General features: G+C 40.4%; 1 protein-coding gene across 1 annotated transcript; it reads left to right on the top strand.

Annotated features, from left to right (window-relative positions):
* Positions 1–4789: 4789 nt before the first annotated feature.
* On the top strand, positions 4790–5254 carry LOC138880132 (uncharacterized). The gene has a single exon (XM_070159795.1). It carries the CDS (start codon positions 4790–4792, stop codon positions 5252–5254), a length of 465 nt encoding a protein of 154 aa, XP_070015896.1.
* Positions 5255–15680: the final 10426 nt, after the last annotated feature.

Genomic DNA, 15680 nt, shown 5'->3' with positions numbered 1-15680 from the left:
TGTGTGATTATCGCCACACATTTCACAACAAACTGACATTTGTTGAACCTGCTGCATTGGTTGTGATGGTCCCATTGTCATTCTGGTCATTTGATTTGCCAATTTTGCTAAATCTGCTCTCATGGCGGAAATGTCATCCAGTTCAAGTAACCCTGCTTTCTGTTTCATTGCTCTCCTTGGTTCTCCTTCACCTTGACAATTATGATCATTAGCAGTAAAGTTATTCAGCAGAAGTTGTATTTCACTGTATGATTTTGCCATGTAACTACCTCCACAAGCTGAATCAAGATTCATTTTGGAAGTTTCGTCTAATCCATCAACAAAAGTATGGCCCAATACTTCATCAGTTTGACAATGATGAGGACAATCCCGAAGTAGTTTCTTGTATCTTTCCCAAGCTTGGCGAAGAGTTTCACCATCCCGTTGTTGAAACCCAAGAATCTGACTCCGCAAAAACTTTGTCTTTTTGGTGGGGAAAAACTTGATTAGGAATTTCTTTGCTAAATCATCCCAATTGTGGATTGAATTAGCTGGCTCTTTTTGCAACCATTCTCTAGCATCCCCCAATAATGAAAAGGGAAATAAGGTCAGCCTGACATAATCCTTGGAAACATTTGGATAATTGTAAGTATCCGTTATTTCCAAAAAAATTGAATGTGCCTTTGTGGGTCTTCATGAGATAGACCAACATATTGCCCAGTGGACTGTATCAGCTGCACCATGTACTGTTTAAGCTCAAAGTGACTGGTGATTTCAGGTTTCACAATGGCCTGAGTCATATTAGCAAGGTTTGGCCTTGCTGCTTCTATCACCGCACGTTCTGGATTACCTGCCATCACTTTGGTTGTGGTTGAACTTGAATATCCAACTCTTTTTCTGTTTTGTTTCTAGCTTCCCACTCCTTCCTTGTTCTATGAATTGTTCGTTCAATTTCAGGATCAAAAGGGAAGAGGTTGTTTGTGCTTCTACTCCTCCGCATTCAAGAGAAGAGCCTGCGCAACACAAACAAAGTAGATGGAAAATTTAGGTTTTTTATTAACAGCTAATAAAATCGTAAAACAGTCAAGTAGCTAATTTCAACTCCCCGGCAACGGCGCTAAAAACTTGTTGCGACCAAAACACTCACGCAAGTATACGCGATCGACAAGTAATATAGTAGTAAGTAGAGTATCGTTCCCACGAGGAATTGTGATCAACTTCTTGACTGATGTAGATTCAAACAATTATCAATTTAAGCTTAATTATCACAAACTATATAAAGAACCAATTTACAATTTACTTAGTAATTAAACAATAATTCAATACAAAATTACTACACCAAATTCACAATATTTTGATAACAATTTGGGTAAATATATTCCCGGGTCATGGGCTTGCTAGAGATCATGCTACTATTTTAGCTTAAGATTGATTTATTGAATTATCCGGGTTATTGATTATAGGGTTAATAATATTCATAAGAATCTTTCGAGTTCTTATGCATCTATTCAAGTTAAACTAATACCTATATGTCTATGGTATTAATATTAGCAAGAATGCATTTACAACTCCTATTTTTCAACCAAACAACGCAATTAAGTATATGTCTATCTTAATTGCGAATTCTTCACCCGATGCTCGAGATTCAAAACTTGTTCTATTTGATTCTTTATGCAACCAAGAATTACCTTTTTCAAGTTTAATTCAAGATTCGTAAATAATATTTCACTGTTAGCTACTCAGTAAAATAATTAGAAGCAGAATCAAATAAACAACCCATAACGATAGATTCAAGATCTTCAATCTAAGCTTCAAATAACAAGATCATCTAACATCCATGACCCAAGAATATTAGAGTTTTTAGCTACTCATAATCATAGAAACTATTGGCTTCCAGGCAGAAACATTCCCGAACTATTGCGCGAAGTTTGGAACTTCGTGCAGTAGTTCGCGCGCTTCAGTAGCTCGATTTTGTCCATTTTTCCGTCTCGTCCTTGCACACACTCGACTCCTAGGGGTTGTTCTTGCTCATAAATCATTCTAATCTCCTCTTGAAAGCATCATTTAGGCTTCTCATCCTGCAAGGTATACATATTTTGAGTAGAGCCTGTTTTTCCATCAATTAACCATAATATGACATCGGAATATAATCAAGCAGAAGCATAAACAATAGCTAAATCACCTAGATTTCACCTATTATCAAAGCGCAAAATGAGAAGAGTTGGTTAACAGTCGGGATGAAGCTTGCAGCCGTTCAAATACATGATAGAAGCTTTAACTGTTTAGGTGCATTGCATTCCAAATGTGCAGTTGCCTATTTGTTAAATCTTAAACACTAACAAGTTGCTGTTGTCATTGAGAACAAGAAGGTGGTTAGTTTGTTTGGCATTCTGGCAACCCATCCGTATAACACTAGGTCTAAAAACAAGTTAATCATGGCTGACCAAGAACTGGACGCAAGTATTATTGATCCACCGAGAAAGGTGGAGGTTGGTTTGAAAGAAGAGTTACATAAGTTGAAACACCAGATGGCCGAAATGTACCAGGCATGGATGAAAGGGTATCCCCCACCATCATACCCCGCCAACCTTGCTTTCGTCCCACCACTGGCTCAATCCCAAGAACCTCCCATTGTTGATTTACCCCCACAACATGCACCAAGCTTCATCCCTTACCACCACTATCATGGAACCACTTCCCAACCATACAAGCTCCACCAGCCAAAACAACCCCATACCCCCCTCCACCAACTACCCCTGTTTTCTTAGCACCTCCACCAGGTACGCTTCATCGATCTTCCAGTGAGCCGTTATTTCAAACCCAAGATAATCAGTACTATCCCCCAGAGCCTACTTTCAAGGCCCCAGATCATTACTCCTACACTTCTCGTTCGACCTTCCTATTGAGACTGAGAAACCACCTAAGAACCCGGAACATGAGGAGATATTTAGGAAGGTGAGAAGCCTAGAATAGTCGCTCAGAAACATGAAAGGGTTGGGAGGTTAAGTGAATGTAGCCTACAAAGATCTGTGTTTTTTCCCCGACATACATCTACCTATTGGGTTCAAAATGCCCAAATTTGACTTGTATGACGGACACGGAGATCTCGTGGCCCACTTAAGGGGATTCTGCAATAAAATGAGAGGAGTCGGTGGGAAAGATGAGCTGTTAATGGCATACTTTAGCCAGGGTCTGAGTGGCACGGCATTGGAGTGGTACACTCATCAGGATCACAACGGATGGTATACCTAGGATGATTTGGCCCAAGCATTCGCTTGTCATTTACAATACAACATAGAGATTGTTCCAGATCGTTTGTCTTTGACTAAGTTAGAGAAGAAGCCTAGCGAAAGTTTCAGGGAATATGGTTTCCGCTGGAAACAACAGGCAGCACGGGTTAACCCTCTAATGGAGGAGGATGAAATGGTGGAATATTTCCTTCAGGCCTTGGAGCCTACTTATTTTGGTCATCTAATCTCGGCCATAGGTAAGTCTTTCAAAGAAGTAGTAAAAATGGGAGGAATGGTGGAGGAAGGGCTCAAATCAAGCAAGATCATGAGCTACTCTGCCATCAAAGCAACTACGCAGGCAATCCAGAATGGCACCAGAGGCGTGCTTGGGAAAAAGAAGAAAGAGGATGTCGCTATGGTCATTTCAGGATCATGGAACGGACCGGGGGATTCTCCTACCCACTACACCCAACCTCGACCCCAACTTCAAACCTATACCCCAACTCCATATAATCCATACCAACACTACTTCCCACCACCAGAGCCTTAGTACTCAGTCAGGCCACCCCAATATCATGTCCATCATGAACAGTTATATGCTCAACCCCCTACTCACCCACAATGGTGTGCCCCAGCTCCACAAAACCCTTACCCACCTCCACAAACATATCGAAACCCTACTGGTCCAAATTTCAGGCCAAGTCGGTATTCAGGAATGAAAGGTTGCAACGGAAGAAAACTTTCACCCCGCTTGGGGAATCTTATACCAGCCTATTTCAAAGGTTGAGGCAATTGGATGTTCTGAGGCCAATTGAGTCAAAACTACCAAACCCCCCTCCCAAGAACCTGGATTATTTTCTCAGATGTGTGTACTTTTCTGATACTCCGGGGCACAACACAGAAAAGTGTTGGCATTTAAAGAACACCATCCAAGAGCTTATTAATACGAACCAGATTGTGGTCCAAAGCCTAGAAGCACCCAACATCAATTAGAACCCATTACCAGCCCATGCTAAAATACACATGATTGAGATAGTGCACAAATATGGGAATCCCAAGAAGCCTTCACAATCTATCATGATGATTCGGTCTAGTGAAAGTAAGTCAGTCAAGGACCCAGTCGTCACAAAAGCAACCTTTTCAATAGCTGAAGAATCGGTAGACAAGTTGAGCATGCCAAATGATAAGCCATCTGTGGTAGTTAAAAAGAGGTCCCCAAGTGATGTTGTAGCAAAGCAAGAAAAGCCAAAGGTGATCGTGCCCGGGTAGCAAGTAAGCCAGTCATAATTGTGGAGGGTGCTCGCACGGACCCTATCATTATCAAACCTATGACCCAGCCACCGGTAGCTAATACCAAGACTGTCCCATGGAACTATGAGCGAGTGATAGTGACCTATAAGGGGAAGTAAGTGAAAGAGGAAGTTAACGAGGCCCAGGGATTAACTCGTCCGGGGAGATGCTTTGCCCCGGAAGAGTTAAGGAAACCTAAAACACTCATCGTAGAAAAGTTGAGAAAGACTCCTGCTCAGATTTCCCTGTTATCATTGTTGATCCATTCATATGAGCACCGCCGGGCCTTGATGAAGATTTTGAACGAAACTCATGTCCCCGGCAAAATCACAGTGAGCCATTTGGAGAATATTTCCAATAAGATATTTGAGTTTAACTGGATCACATTCTCGGATGATGATTTGCCTCTAGAGGATATAGAACACAATCGAGCCCTCTATCTCATTGTGAAATACGAAGATTCTGTGGTCACAAGGGTGTTAGTTGACAATGGTTCTAGTGCAAACATTTGCCCTCTCTCTACCCTGAACAAGTTAAAAGTTGATGATGAGAGTATTCACAAGAACAACATATGTGTCAGAGGTTTTGACGGAAGGGGAAAAGACTCTGTTGACGACATCATGCTCGATTTGACAATAGGACTAGTTGAATTCACCATGGAGTTCCAGGTACTGGATGTGGCTATTTCTTACAATTTTCTGTTGGGTAGGCCTTGGATACATGTTGCCAAGGAGGTTCCATCTTCTTTACACTAGATGGTGAAGTTCAAATGGGATAGATAAGAAATCGTCGTGCATGGCAATGAGAACTTATGTGCTTTCAATGATACATCAGTCCCGTTTATTGAAGCTGAAAAAGATAAGGGGCCGTGGGTCTATCAAGTTTCTGAAACGGTATCGGTTGAAAAGATTCCATAAGTGGAATACATTCCAAGACCAAAGTTTGCTTTTGCAATCGTTATGGTAGCAACTGAAATGTTCAAAAATGTTTTTGTGCTGGGAAAGTGTCTGAGTGCATCTCTGCAAGGTATCGTGCAGCCAGTGTCCTTGCATGAAAATCTGGGTACATTTGGTCTGGGGTTCAAACCTACAGGGGATGATGTGAAGAAGGCTAGAAAGCTGAAAAAGAAGGCATGGTCACTCCCTAAGCCAGTCCCACGTCTCTCCAGGTCTTTCATCAAGGCAGGGGTCGTGAAGCGTCCAACGACAACAGTTCCAAAACATGTAGTTGATTTTGATGAGGAATTGGTTAAAAGGTTCCACAGTCTGTTTGATGAGGTGAACATGGTAGAAACTGGGGAAGGTTCCAGCAAAGCGGATGTCCAGTTTATTAGGCCAAAAGTGAAGCTTAACAATTGGGATGCTACTATTCTCCCTACTTGGAAGGAATTTTTGTAGTTTTCTTTGTTTTCCTTTCAGTTTGTCTGGATTATTTCAGGGTTGTAATTTAGATTTTATTTTTTGTCTGTTTTGATGTACAAACCATTCTATCCCTTATTTTAATGAAATGCAATTTCCCTTTTTCCATTACTCCTGATATTGGCATTTTCTTTTCTTTCTTTGTACAGTTCTTTTTATGCTGGTTTCAATGACATGACATGCATGAGTAATCTTCAGCCAAGTCTTAAAAGCCAATCTAACTCTAAAATAATAATCCAAGAAATAGAGTGTGATGATGAAATAGAATATGATGAAAAGGAAGCATTTGAGGAAACTAGTAAAGAGCTAAGTCACTTTGAAGAGAAACCCAAGCCTAATATGAATGAAACTGAAGCAATCAATTTAGGGGATCTAGATAATATCAAAGAAACCAAGATAAGTGTCCACTTGGAACCACTAATCATGGAGGAAATAAACAAAGCACTATTTAAGTATAAAGACATTTTTGCATGGTCATATGACGACATGCCAGGTCTAAGTACTGACTTGGTGGTTCACAAATTTCCCACTGACCCAATATTCCCTCCCGTCAAGCAGAAGTTAAGAAAGTTCAAAACTGACATGAGTGTGAAGATCAAGGAGGAAATCACAAAGTAGTTGGACGCAAAGGTCATTCGAGTCACGCGATACCCCACTTGGTTAGCTAATATTGTGCCAGTGCCAAATAAAGACGGCAAGACCAGGGTGTGCGTTGATTACCGCGATCTCAACAAAGCAAGTCAAAAGGATAATTTTCCATTGCCAAATATCCACATTTTGATTGACAATTGTGCCAAGCATGAGATCGGTTCTTTTGTGGATTGTTATGCGGGGTACCACCAGATCTTGATGGATGAGGAGGATGCAGAAAAGACAACATTCATCACACCATGGGGAACTTATTGCTACTGGGTAATGCCATTTGGTTTGAAAATTGCTGGGGCAACTTACATGAGGGCAATGACTACTATGCACCATGACATGATACACAAAGAGATTGAGGTTTATGTGGATGATGTGATCGTAAAGTCAAAGCAACTGGCCGACCATGTCGAAGATTTGAGGAAGTTTTTCCAAAGGCTCCGCAGGTACAATCTTAAGCTTAACCCTACCAAGTGTGCATTTGGTGTTCCATCTGGAAAACTGTCGGGCTTCATAGTTAGTCGTCGAGGCATTGAATTGGACCCATCAAAAATCAAACATATCCAAGAATTGCCACCTCCAATGAACAAGACTGAGGTGATGAGTCTGCTCGGGCGTTTGAACTACATCAGTAGGTTTATTGCTCAACTCACAACAACTTGTGAGCCCATCTTTAAGTTGCTAAAGAAAGATGTTGCGGTCAAATGGATTGATGAGTTCCAGGAGGCATTTGATAAGATCAAGGGGTACTTGTCACACCCACCCGTGTTGGTCCCACCGGATCCCGGGAGACCTTTGATTCTCTATTTGACGGTCTTGGATAATTCATTCGGTTTCATGTTGGGTCAATGACATCACTGGCAGGAAGGAGAAAGCCATCTATTATCTTAGCAATAAGTTCACATCCTATGAGGTTATGTATACTCCCCTTGAAAGGACATGTTGTGCGCTGACTTGGGTGGCATAAAAGGTGAAACATCACCTGTCATCCTATACTACTTACCTCATTTCTCGCCTGGATCCTCTAAAGTATATCTTTCAGAAGACTATGCCCACGGGAAGACTTGCAAAGTGACAGATTTTGCTTACAGAGTTTGACATCATCTATGTGACTCGGACCGCGATGAAAGCCCAAGCATTGGCCGATCATTTGGCTGAGAACACGGTGGATGAAGAGTATGAGCCATTGAGGACTTATTTTCCTGATGAAGAGCTGATGCATATTGACGAGGTAGAACTGGATGACAAGCCAGGTTGGAAACTTTTCTTTGATGGAGCCGCTAACATGAAAGTTGTCGGAATAGGGGTTGTGCTCATTTCTGAAGCAGGGCATCACAACCCTATTACAGCCCAGCTTCGTTTCTATTGTACCAACATCATGGTTGAGTACGAGGCATGCATTTTAAGATTGAGGTTAGCAGTATATATGGGAGTCCATGAAATCTTGGTCTTGGGAGACTCAGATCTTTTGGTGCACCGAATTCAAGGATAATGGGAGACTCGGAATTTAAAGCTCATACCGTATCGACAATGTTTGCATAATCTTTGTCAACGGTTTCGATCAATAGAATTTAGGCATATTCCAAGGACCCATAATGAGGTTGACGATGCTTTGGTTACCTTGGCATCAATGTTGCACCATTCGTACAAATCTTATGTTGACCCTCTGCACATTTAAGTTCGTGATCAACATGCCTATTGTAATATGGTTGAGCAAGAACTTGATGGCGAACTGTGGTTCCATGATATCAGGGAATACATCATGATGGGGGTATATCCGGTACAAGGCACATGTGATCAAAAGAGAATAATTCGACATTTGGCTAGTGAGTTTTTCTTGAGCGGGGGAATCTTATACAAGAGGACTCCATACCTTGGACTTTTGAGATGCATAGATGCTAAACAGGCCATAACTATCATGACAGAAGTGCATTCCGAGGTTTGCGGGCCATATATGAGTGGGTATGTTCTGGCAAAGAAAATTCTTCGAGCAGGGTATTACTGGCTCACCATGGAACGAGATTGCATTAGGTTTGTGTGCAACTGTCATCAATGCCAGGTACACGAAGACTTGATTCATTCTCCGCCATCTGAGTTGCATACAATGTCTGCACCATGGCCTTTTGTTGCTTGGGGAATGGATGTCATTGGACCAGTTGAGCCCGCGACATCAAACAGGCACAGGTTCATTCTGGTGGCCATCAATTATTTCACTAAGTGGGTTGAAGCTAAGACTTTCAAATCTGTGACCAAGAAGGCAATGGTCGATTTTTTTCATTCAAATATCATTTATCGGTTCGGAATCCCAAAGGTAATCATCATGGATAATGGTGCTAATCTTAATAGTCATTTGATGAAAAAATTATGCCAACAATTCATGATTACGCATCGGAATTCCACTCTGTATCACCCCAAGGCAAATGGAGCTGTTGAGGTGGCCAACAAGAACATAAAGAAGATACTTCCGAAAATGTTGCAAGGTTCCAGGCAATGGCATGAAAAGTTGCCATTTGCTTTGCTGGGTTATCGCACTACTGTTCGCACTTCAGTAGGTGCAACTCCTTGTTAGTTGGTATATGGTACTAAAGTAGTGATACCTGCGGAAGTTGAGATTCCATCCCTTCGAATTGTTGCTGAAGCTGAAATTGATGATGATGAATGGGTCAAAACCTATTTGGAGCAATTAAGTCTGATTGACGAGAAAAGACTGGCAGCAGTGTGTCATGGCCAGTTATATCAAAAGAGAATGGTAAGAGCATACAACAAAAAAGTGCTTCCCCGGAAATTTGAAGTGGGTTAGCAAGTGTTGAAACGCATCCTTCCATATCAGGCTGAAGCTAAAGGCACGTTTGCCCCAAATTGGCAGGGGCCATTCATTGTAACAAGAATGTTGTCCAATGGTGCTTTGTATTTAACAGATATAGAAGGCAAATGTGTAGATATGACTATCAATTCTGATGTAGTCAAAAGATATTATGTATGATTTCTTTGGTTTAAATTGTGTCGTTTGTACTTGGCATGTTTTGAAGATTGGAATGACGAAGGCGTTTTATTCTGCTATCTAAACACTTTATCCTTTGTTACCCCTTTTTAGCCTTATTTATTTTCTTTCATACCCTTTCTTTGGAATTAGAAGCAAAGTTTAGAAGTATAGATACAGAAAATATAAAAATAAAAAAAAAGAGGAAAAGAGAAAGAAAATAATGGAAAAGAGTAAAGAAAAGAAAAAGAGAGAAGAAAAGGAAAGAAAAAAAAGAAAGAAAGAAAAAGAAAAAGAGAAAAGTAACAAAAACAAAGCAATTCCTATGACATGAACTACGTTCGACCTAATTCCTTTTAAGAATAAGTAGGCAGCCTCACGGTTCGGTCTCATCAAATCAAAATTCAAATGCCCCAATTAAAGAAACTGGGGCAGAAGTTGCGGTTTTATAAAAGATCTGATTCCAAAAGTTGTAATTTTGAACCCATTCAAGTAGTTTTGAGCCTTATGATATCCTTTCGTTCTAACCCTATCCAAAAGCCTGCATGGCGGTCCAAAGAAAGACCTTCCGTTCAATATTTGAGAGTTCCAAGTCAAGCTAGATAGAGGTACAATTCGCATCAGGGGCAACACTCTGTGCTGCACAAGGAAAATGAATAAATGAGAGAGTTTTATTGGTGAAAACCCGCTCGGGCACCATAGGGCGATGGAAAGATGAGAGAAATTAAAATGAGAGAGTCTTATTGGTGAAAACCTTCATGGGCACCATGAGACGACGGTGAGTTGAGAGATGAACAAATGAGAGATGTTTGTTGGCGAAAACCCTTCAGGGCGCCGCAAGCCGAACAAGGTTGGTGATTTTGCAAAGAGATTGGAATATCGAAATCCCGGGGCATAAAGTATGATAACTAAAAGGTGATTGGTTGAACATGCTGCACTGATTAATCCAAAATGCATGTCATGATCATTGGTGACAGCTGCCTCACTCAAATAAGTCTCTTTTCCTTTTCTCCCTCAAATAATCATCCCGTTTCGAATTTTTGTCTTTATTCCTAACTCATCGAAGTCATTGCGTTTCATTTATTTTGGGTTTATTTGTCTGAGGATTTTCCAATGTAATCCTTGTTTAAGCAAGTAAGAAAGGATTTCAAGTGCGGCCAAAACTTACCAGAAATAGCATGATGCAAAATGGATAATAAGGTGTTAGTGAAAGTTCAAGTGGTCGAGCGGTTTGTGAATTTTGTGGAAGATACAGAGGTTCAAATTGGAAAGACAGAAATGTAAAATAGCGGGTTGAGTGCAAGTCACACGGGTCATTTAGGTTCTTGTGGGTGAGATTCAGTCAGAAAGTCAAACAATTCTTTGCCAGTCCAAGGCAGTCGGTCAGAACAAAACACGGTAGTGGAAAGGCCACCTTCAGCAAGGATGTCACAAACTAACCACCACATTTTTTTCAAACTGATAAAATTTTCTTTGATTGAAACAGTGGCAGAAAATTTCATTTGTTCCATAGGAACCTTCCGTGAGGAAAGCACGTACCAGACAGGTTCGACCGTAAATCTTCAGGACTCTCCTGGATAATGAGATTTAGTTTAAAATTTTCAGGGCCCTTCTGGATAATGGGATTCAATTTTAAAGGTTCTCAGGACCCTCCTGGATAATGGGACTTAGTTGAATTCCAAGACCTTCATAGATAACAAGATCTAGTATAAGCTCTACCTTTAGAAAATATAATGTCGCGACCCAAACCGATGGGCCGCGACGGAAACCCGGTACCTTACTCAACCGAGTACCAGCATAACGCATCTTTCTTATTACATCATCATATACACGTGACATACGGGCCTAATAGGCCAACATGATCCTTTATAAACTCAAAACATAAGCCGACAAGGCCGTATAATCTTTCACATACAAGACATATGTCTACAAGCCTCTAAGAGCACACAAATGTCATAAAGGTCAGGACAGAGTCCCGCCATACCAAACAATACATGTCTAAATCATACTAACCAAACATGCAACTCCGAAGCAAATGGAGCAGACCGGCATCTTCCGTTGAGCTGGTAGCCTACTAGGAGGGCTCTCGACCAATCTATCTGGACCTGCGGGCATGAAACACAGCTTCCCCAGGCAAAAGGGACATCAATACGAATAATGTACTGAGTATGTAAGGTACATAAATAAGTACATAACAGACATGGAAGAAATATAGATTAATTGACTCAACCTGTATATTTGAATAACTCTGTAAATTATAAATTACTTTAAGCATCATGCATATGCGTATGAATGTCATGTCGTGCATAGGTACATGTTTCATAACATCATCAGCCTCTAAGGGCATCCCATCATATCATATCGGCCACTTTGGGCAAAATCATCATCATATACCAGCTGATCAGGTGGTGATGCGTATATAATGCCATAACCTTTCCCATATCCCCATCATCATATACCAGCTGATTAGATGGTGGTGCGTATATAACGCCGTATCATTTTTTCATATCCCATGTACATATATTTACATATATACGCGTATATAACGGCATCTGGTCATGGGTCAATGCACATGTATAAATTAGTAAAATACATGAAAAATACATAATAATCTCGATATTTCCTTCCGGATAAACTTTTCCAACTGCGTATTATTTTGAGACCTATGAACAGGAAATAATAATATTTTTTACGGGGAATCAAAAATATAGACACCCCTAATAATTCTATGAATAGAGTAATTTATGAAAACTGTGTATATGTTCATTTCTTCAATATAATTTGGACCATGTCAAAAGAAAGAAGAGAGGGCCTTAACATACCTATTCCCGAAATTATTTGAACGAATCTGCTTCTGCGAAATATAGACGAAACTTAAACTTGGACAAACTCAAATTTCGGACAACTACTCTGCCCTTAACATTTTTCAGAAAGGAATGTTGGTTAAGGAGTAAATTGGTATGACATTCTTGCTCTTTCACGTTTTGGTCATTTAACTAAATGTCAAAATTGTTCTTTGGTCTTGAAAATGAGATGTTTTATCTCTTTTAGATTGAATAAGCTTTCAACAATGTCTTGATAAGACTTTTTAAGCTTTTGACACATGTTAAAGGTGATAGATGAATCACCTTAATAAAGGGGGGCTGCCACGTATGTACTTGGGAAGATGATTTTATTAATTTATCCACTTATTAGTTAATCGGATAATATTTCGTTACCCAGTAATTAATCTATTACCCGTATAATTTAAGAATTATCACAAATTACTTAAAATTCTATTTATTTTCAAAATACTTCATATATACTTTATATATTATACTACCGTGGTCATATGGTACCTTGCATGGTACTAGTTCATAATTATCGGCTATTATCGCTCGACCCGTATTTTATTCCAAATTGACCACTTTCAACGAAACTTGTTTTCTTTAGTCTGTGTACCCTCTTATTCTTCATAACACTTATTTATTGCTCGCTATAAATAGCATAAGTACGTTAACGTCAAGATGATCTCATCCCCGAGTCTTACATCGGTTAACTGAAAACGAAATTTTAACGTACAATACTTCAAGGTGCAACATCGTCGTAACTTAATACTGCGAAACGTGACATCACCGTAATGTAATACTGTGGGACATGACATCTCACTTTCGGTCTCTCATTAATTTATTTATGGCGTATTTTCATGTACGAAAATATGGGGTGTAACATCATTCCCCTCTTTGGAACATTCGTCCTCGAATGTTGACTGATGCGCTTATCGTTCTCATATCCCATAGCTTTTGCGAATACTTTAGTAGTCCTCTTGCCATCTAGGCAACTGTTCTGTAAATAAGTACAAAGGCCAGGGTGTTCCCCCCCCCCCACCTTAGGCCTCTTTCCCATGCCATGACTTGTGATCAAATACCTTCCAATCTCATAACTGTTGCTACCTCCCATCATGCAGCTTCTACGATACTGACCTTGTAAGTGTGTTTATGCGACTCTCATTTCCTTTTTCCTCCAGTTTTTAGCCAATCCTAAAGTTCTTTGCTTTTTTGCAAACTTACATGTCACGACCCCGGTTCGCCCTCTGTGAACTGTCGTGACGGCACCTAGTTTCTACGATTAGGTAAGCTTAACAAATGCGGAACATAAACGAAACTTGCTGAAGAAATAATAAAAAAAACCAAAATAACTGAATGGAATCAATAATTATAATGTCGCTCGGCATATACAACACAATATTCTCAAAAACCAAGTACACTATCCCAACACCCGGAAACTCACAGAAACACAAGCCTTTGGAATATCTAACAGTCTAACTCCAGAATATCTAACAAGAAAGAAAATACAGAAGGGCAATGTTTAATAGCTAGAATAGAAAGGGACTCCTTGGTCTGCGGACGTGGCAGATGTACCTCGAATTCTCTAGAGCAGTCACCTCCCTCAAGGATGGTAGGCCTGAGTAGCGGTACCTGGGTCTGTACATGAAAAACATGCGCAAAAGGGGCATGAGTACACCACAGTGGTACTCAGTAAGTGCCAAGCCTAACCTCAGTTGGGTAGTGACGAGAAAGGTCAGGGCCCTACTGAGGTTAGATAAAATATGAAGATCAACAGTATAAAACAGAACAGTATAAATAAGTACAGCAGTAAAATAACACAGGATATACAAGACCGCAACAGCTATACAGAAACAAGGTAAACACAGAAAGGAAATACAACTCAGCACCAATAATAACAATCGGGGATCTCCTAGGATACCGTCCATTAGTCCCATATGTACACATCCAATGGATCTCCCAGGATCCCATCCCATAGTCCAACTCATAGTACGCGAGGATCTACCGGAATCCTGTTCCCTAGTCCCAAATATAAATACCAGTATTGGGGGAATCTACCTAGTGCATTCTCGTAGTTCCATATAACTGTGCAGGGGGGTCTGCCGGAATCCCACAACCGTAGTTCCAAAATATACAGACAAGGGGGAGCTACCGGAATCCCACATCCGTAGTCCCAAAATAAATACACAGCAGCAACAGAAAAATATACAGGAATGACAAAATTTCATATTAAGGCAACAAGTGATTCTAGCCTAGCATGCTACACAAAATTCAGGTAAGGCAGGTTGAACAAATAAAGCAATTAAGTCACTTAGACATGCTTTCCTAAGCTAACAACCGACTTAATAGTGCAAGTAATAGAAACATAGAAGGAAATATACTAGTAATTACTTAATGAAAATCGGATTTCCAACAATTAGCATAAGTATGGACTCGTCACCTTACGTATAAGGCATTTCAATTACAAAATATACCAATCATAAGGGGAAGGTCCCCTACACAAAGTTAGACAAGCCACTTACCTCGAACCGGCTCAATAATCAATCCGAAACCACGCTCTTGCCATGAGTACTCGACTCCAAATGGCCCAAATCTATTCAATTCAATTGCATAATGTAAGTGACACTTCAAGTAACTGATTCTACAATTAAACTCTAAACTAGTACAGGAAATTAGGTAAAATGACCAAAATGCCTCGGGCCCACATCTCAGAATTGGGTAAAATTTATATTTCCAGAAACCTTGCACTCTCACGAGTTCAGCCATATCAAAAGTATAAAAATCGGACCTCAATTTATCCCTCAAATCATCGCTCAATGGTCTCCAATTAGACAAGCCCTAACACCCCCAATTACCACTGATTTTCCTTAATTTTTCGTGCTTAAATTGATAAAAATCACTCCAATAACGAGTTTAGGGACCAAAGACCTTACACCAATGAACTCCTCTGAGAATCCCTCTTGAAAAGTGCTCCCCAAGCTTCTTCCCATTTTGAAAAAGATGAAAAACGGCTAAATTTCGCGAAGGCAAAAATTTATATGTTCATCCCAATGATTTCCACATCTGCGGTCCCGCTTTTACGGACCAAAGGTCGCACCTGCGACTTTTCACTTAATGTCCAGGTTCCGCATCTATGACTCCCAATCTGCAGATGTGGTACCGCTTCTTCTGTTCCTGAAGAAATTCCAAAATTCCGCTTCTGCGGCCACTGATCCGTTTCTGCGGCGCCGCACCTGCGGAACCCAAACCGCAGGTGCGGTTATGACAGAACCAGCAGCTGAAGCTGCAACTCTAACTCCAAAATCTTTTCGTCAAC

Source organism: Nicotiana sylvestris, chromosome 10 (genome assembly GCF_000393655.2).
Source record: "Nicotiana sylvestris chromosome 10, ASM39365v2, whole genome shotgun sequence".
Lineage (NCBI taxonomy): Eukaryota > Viridiplantae > Streptophyta > Magnoliopsida > Solanales > Solanaceae > Nicotiana > Nicotiana sylvestris.
Note: the sequence above shows the minus strand (reverse complement) of the source record. Positions and strands in the feature narration are given on the sequence as shown.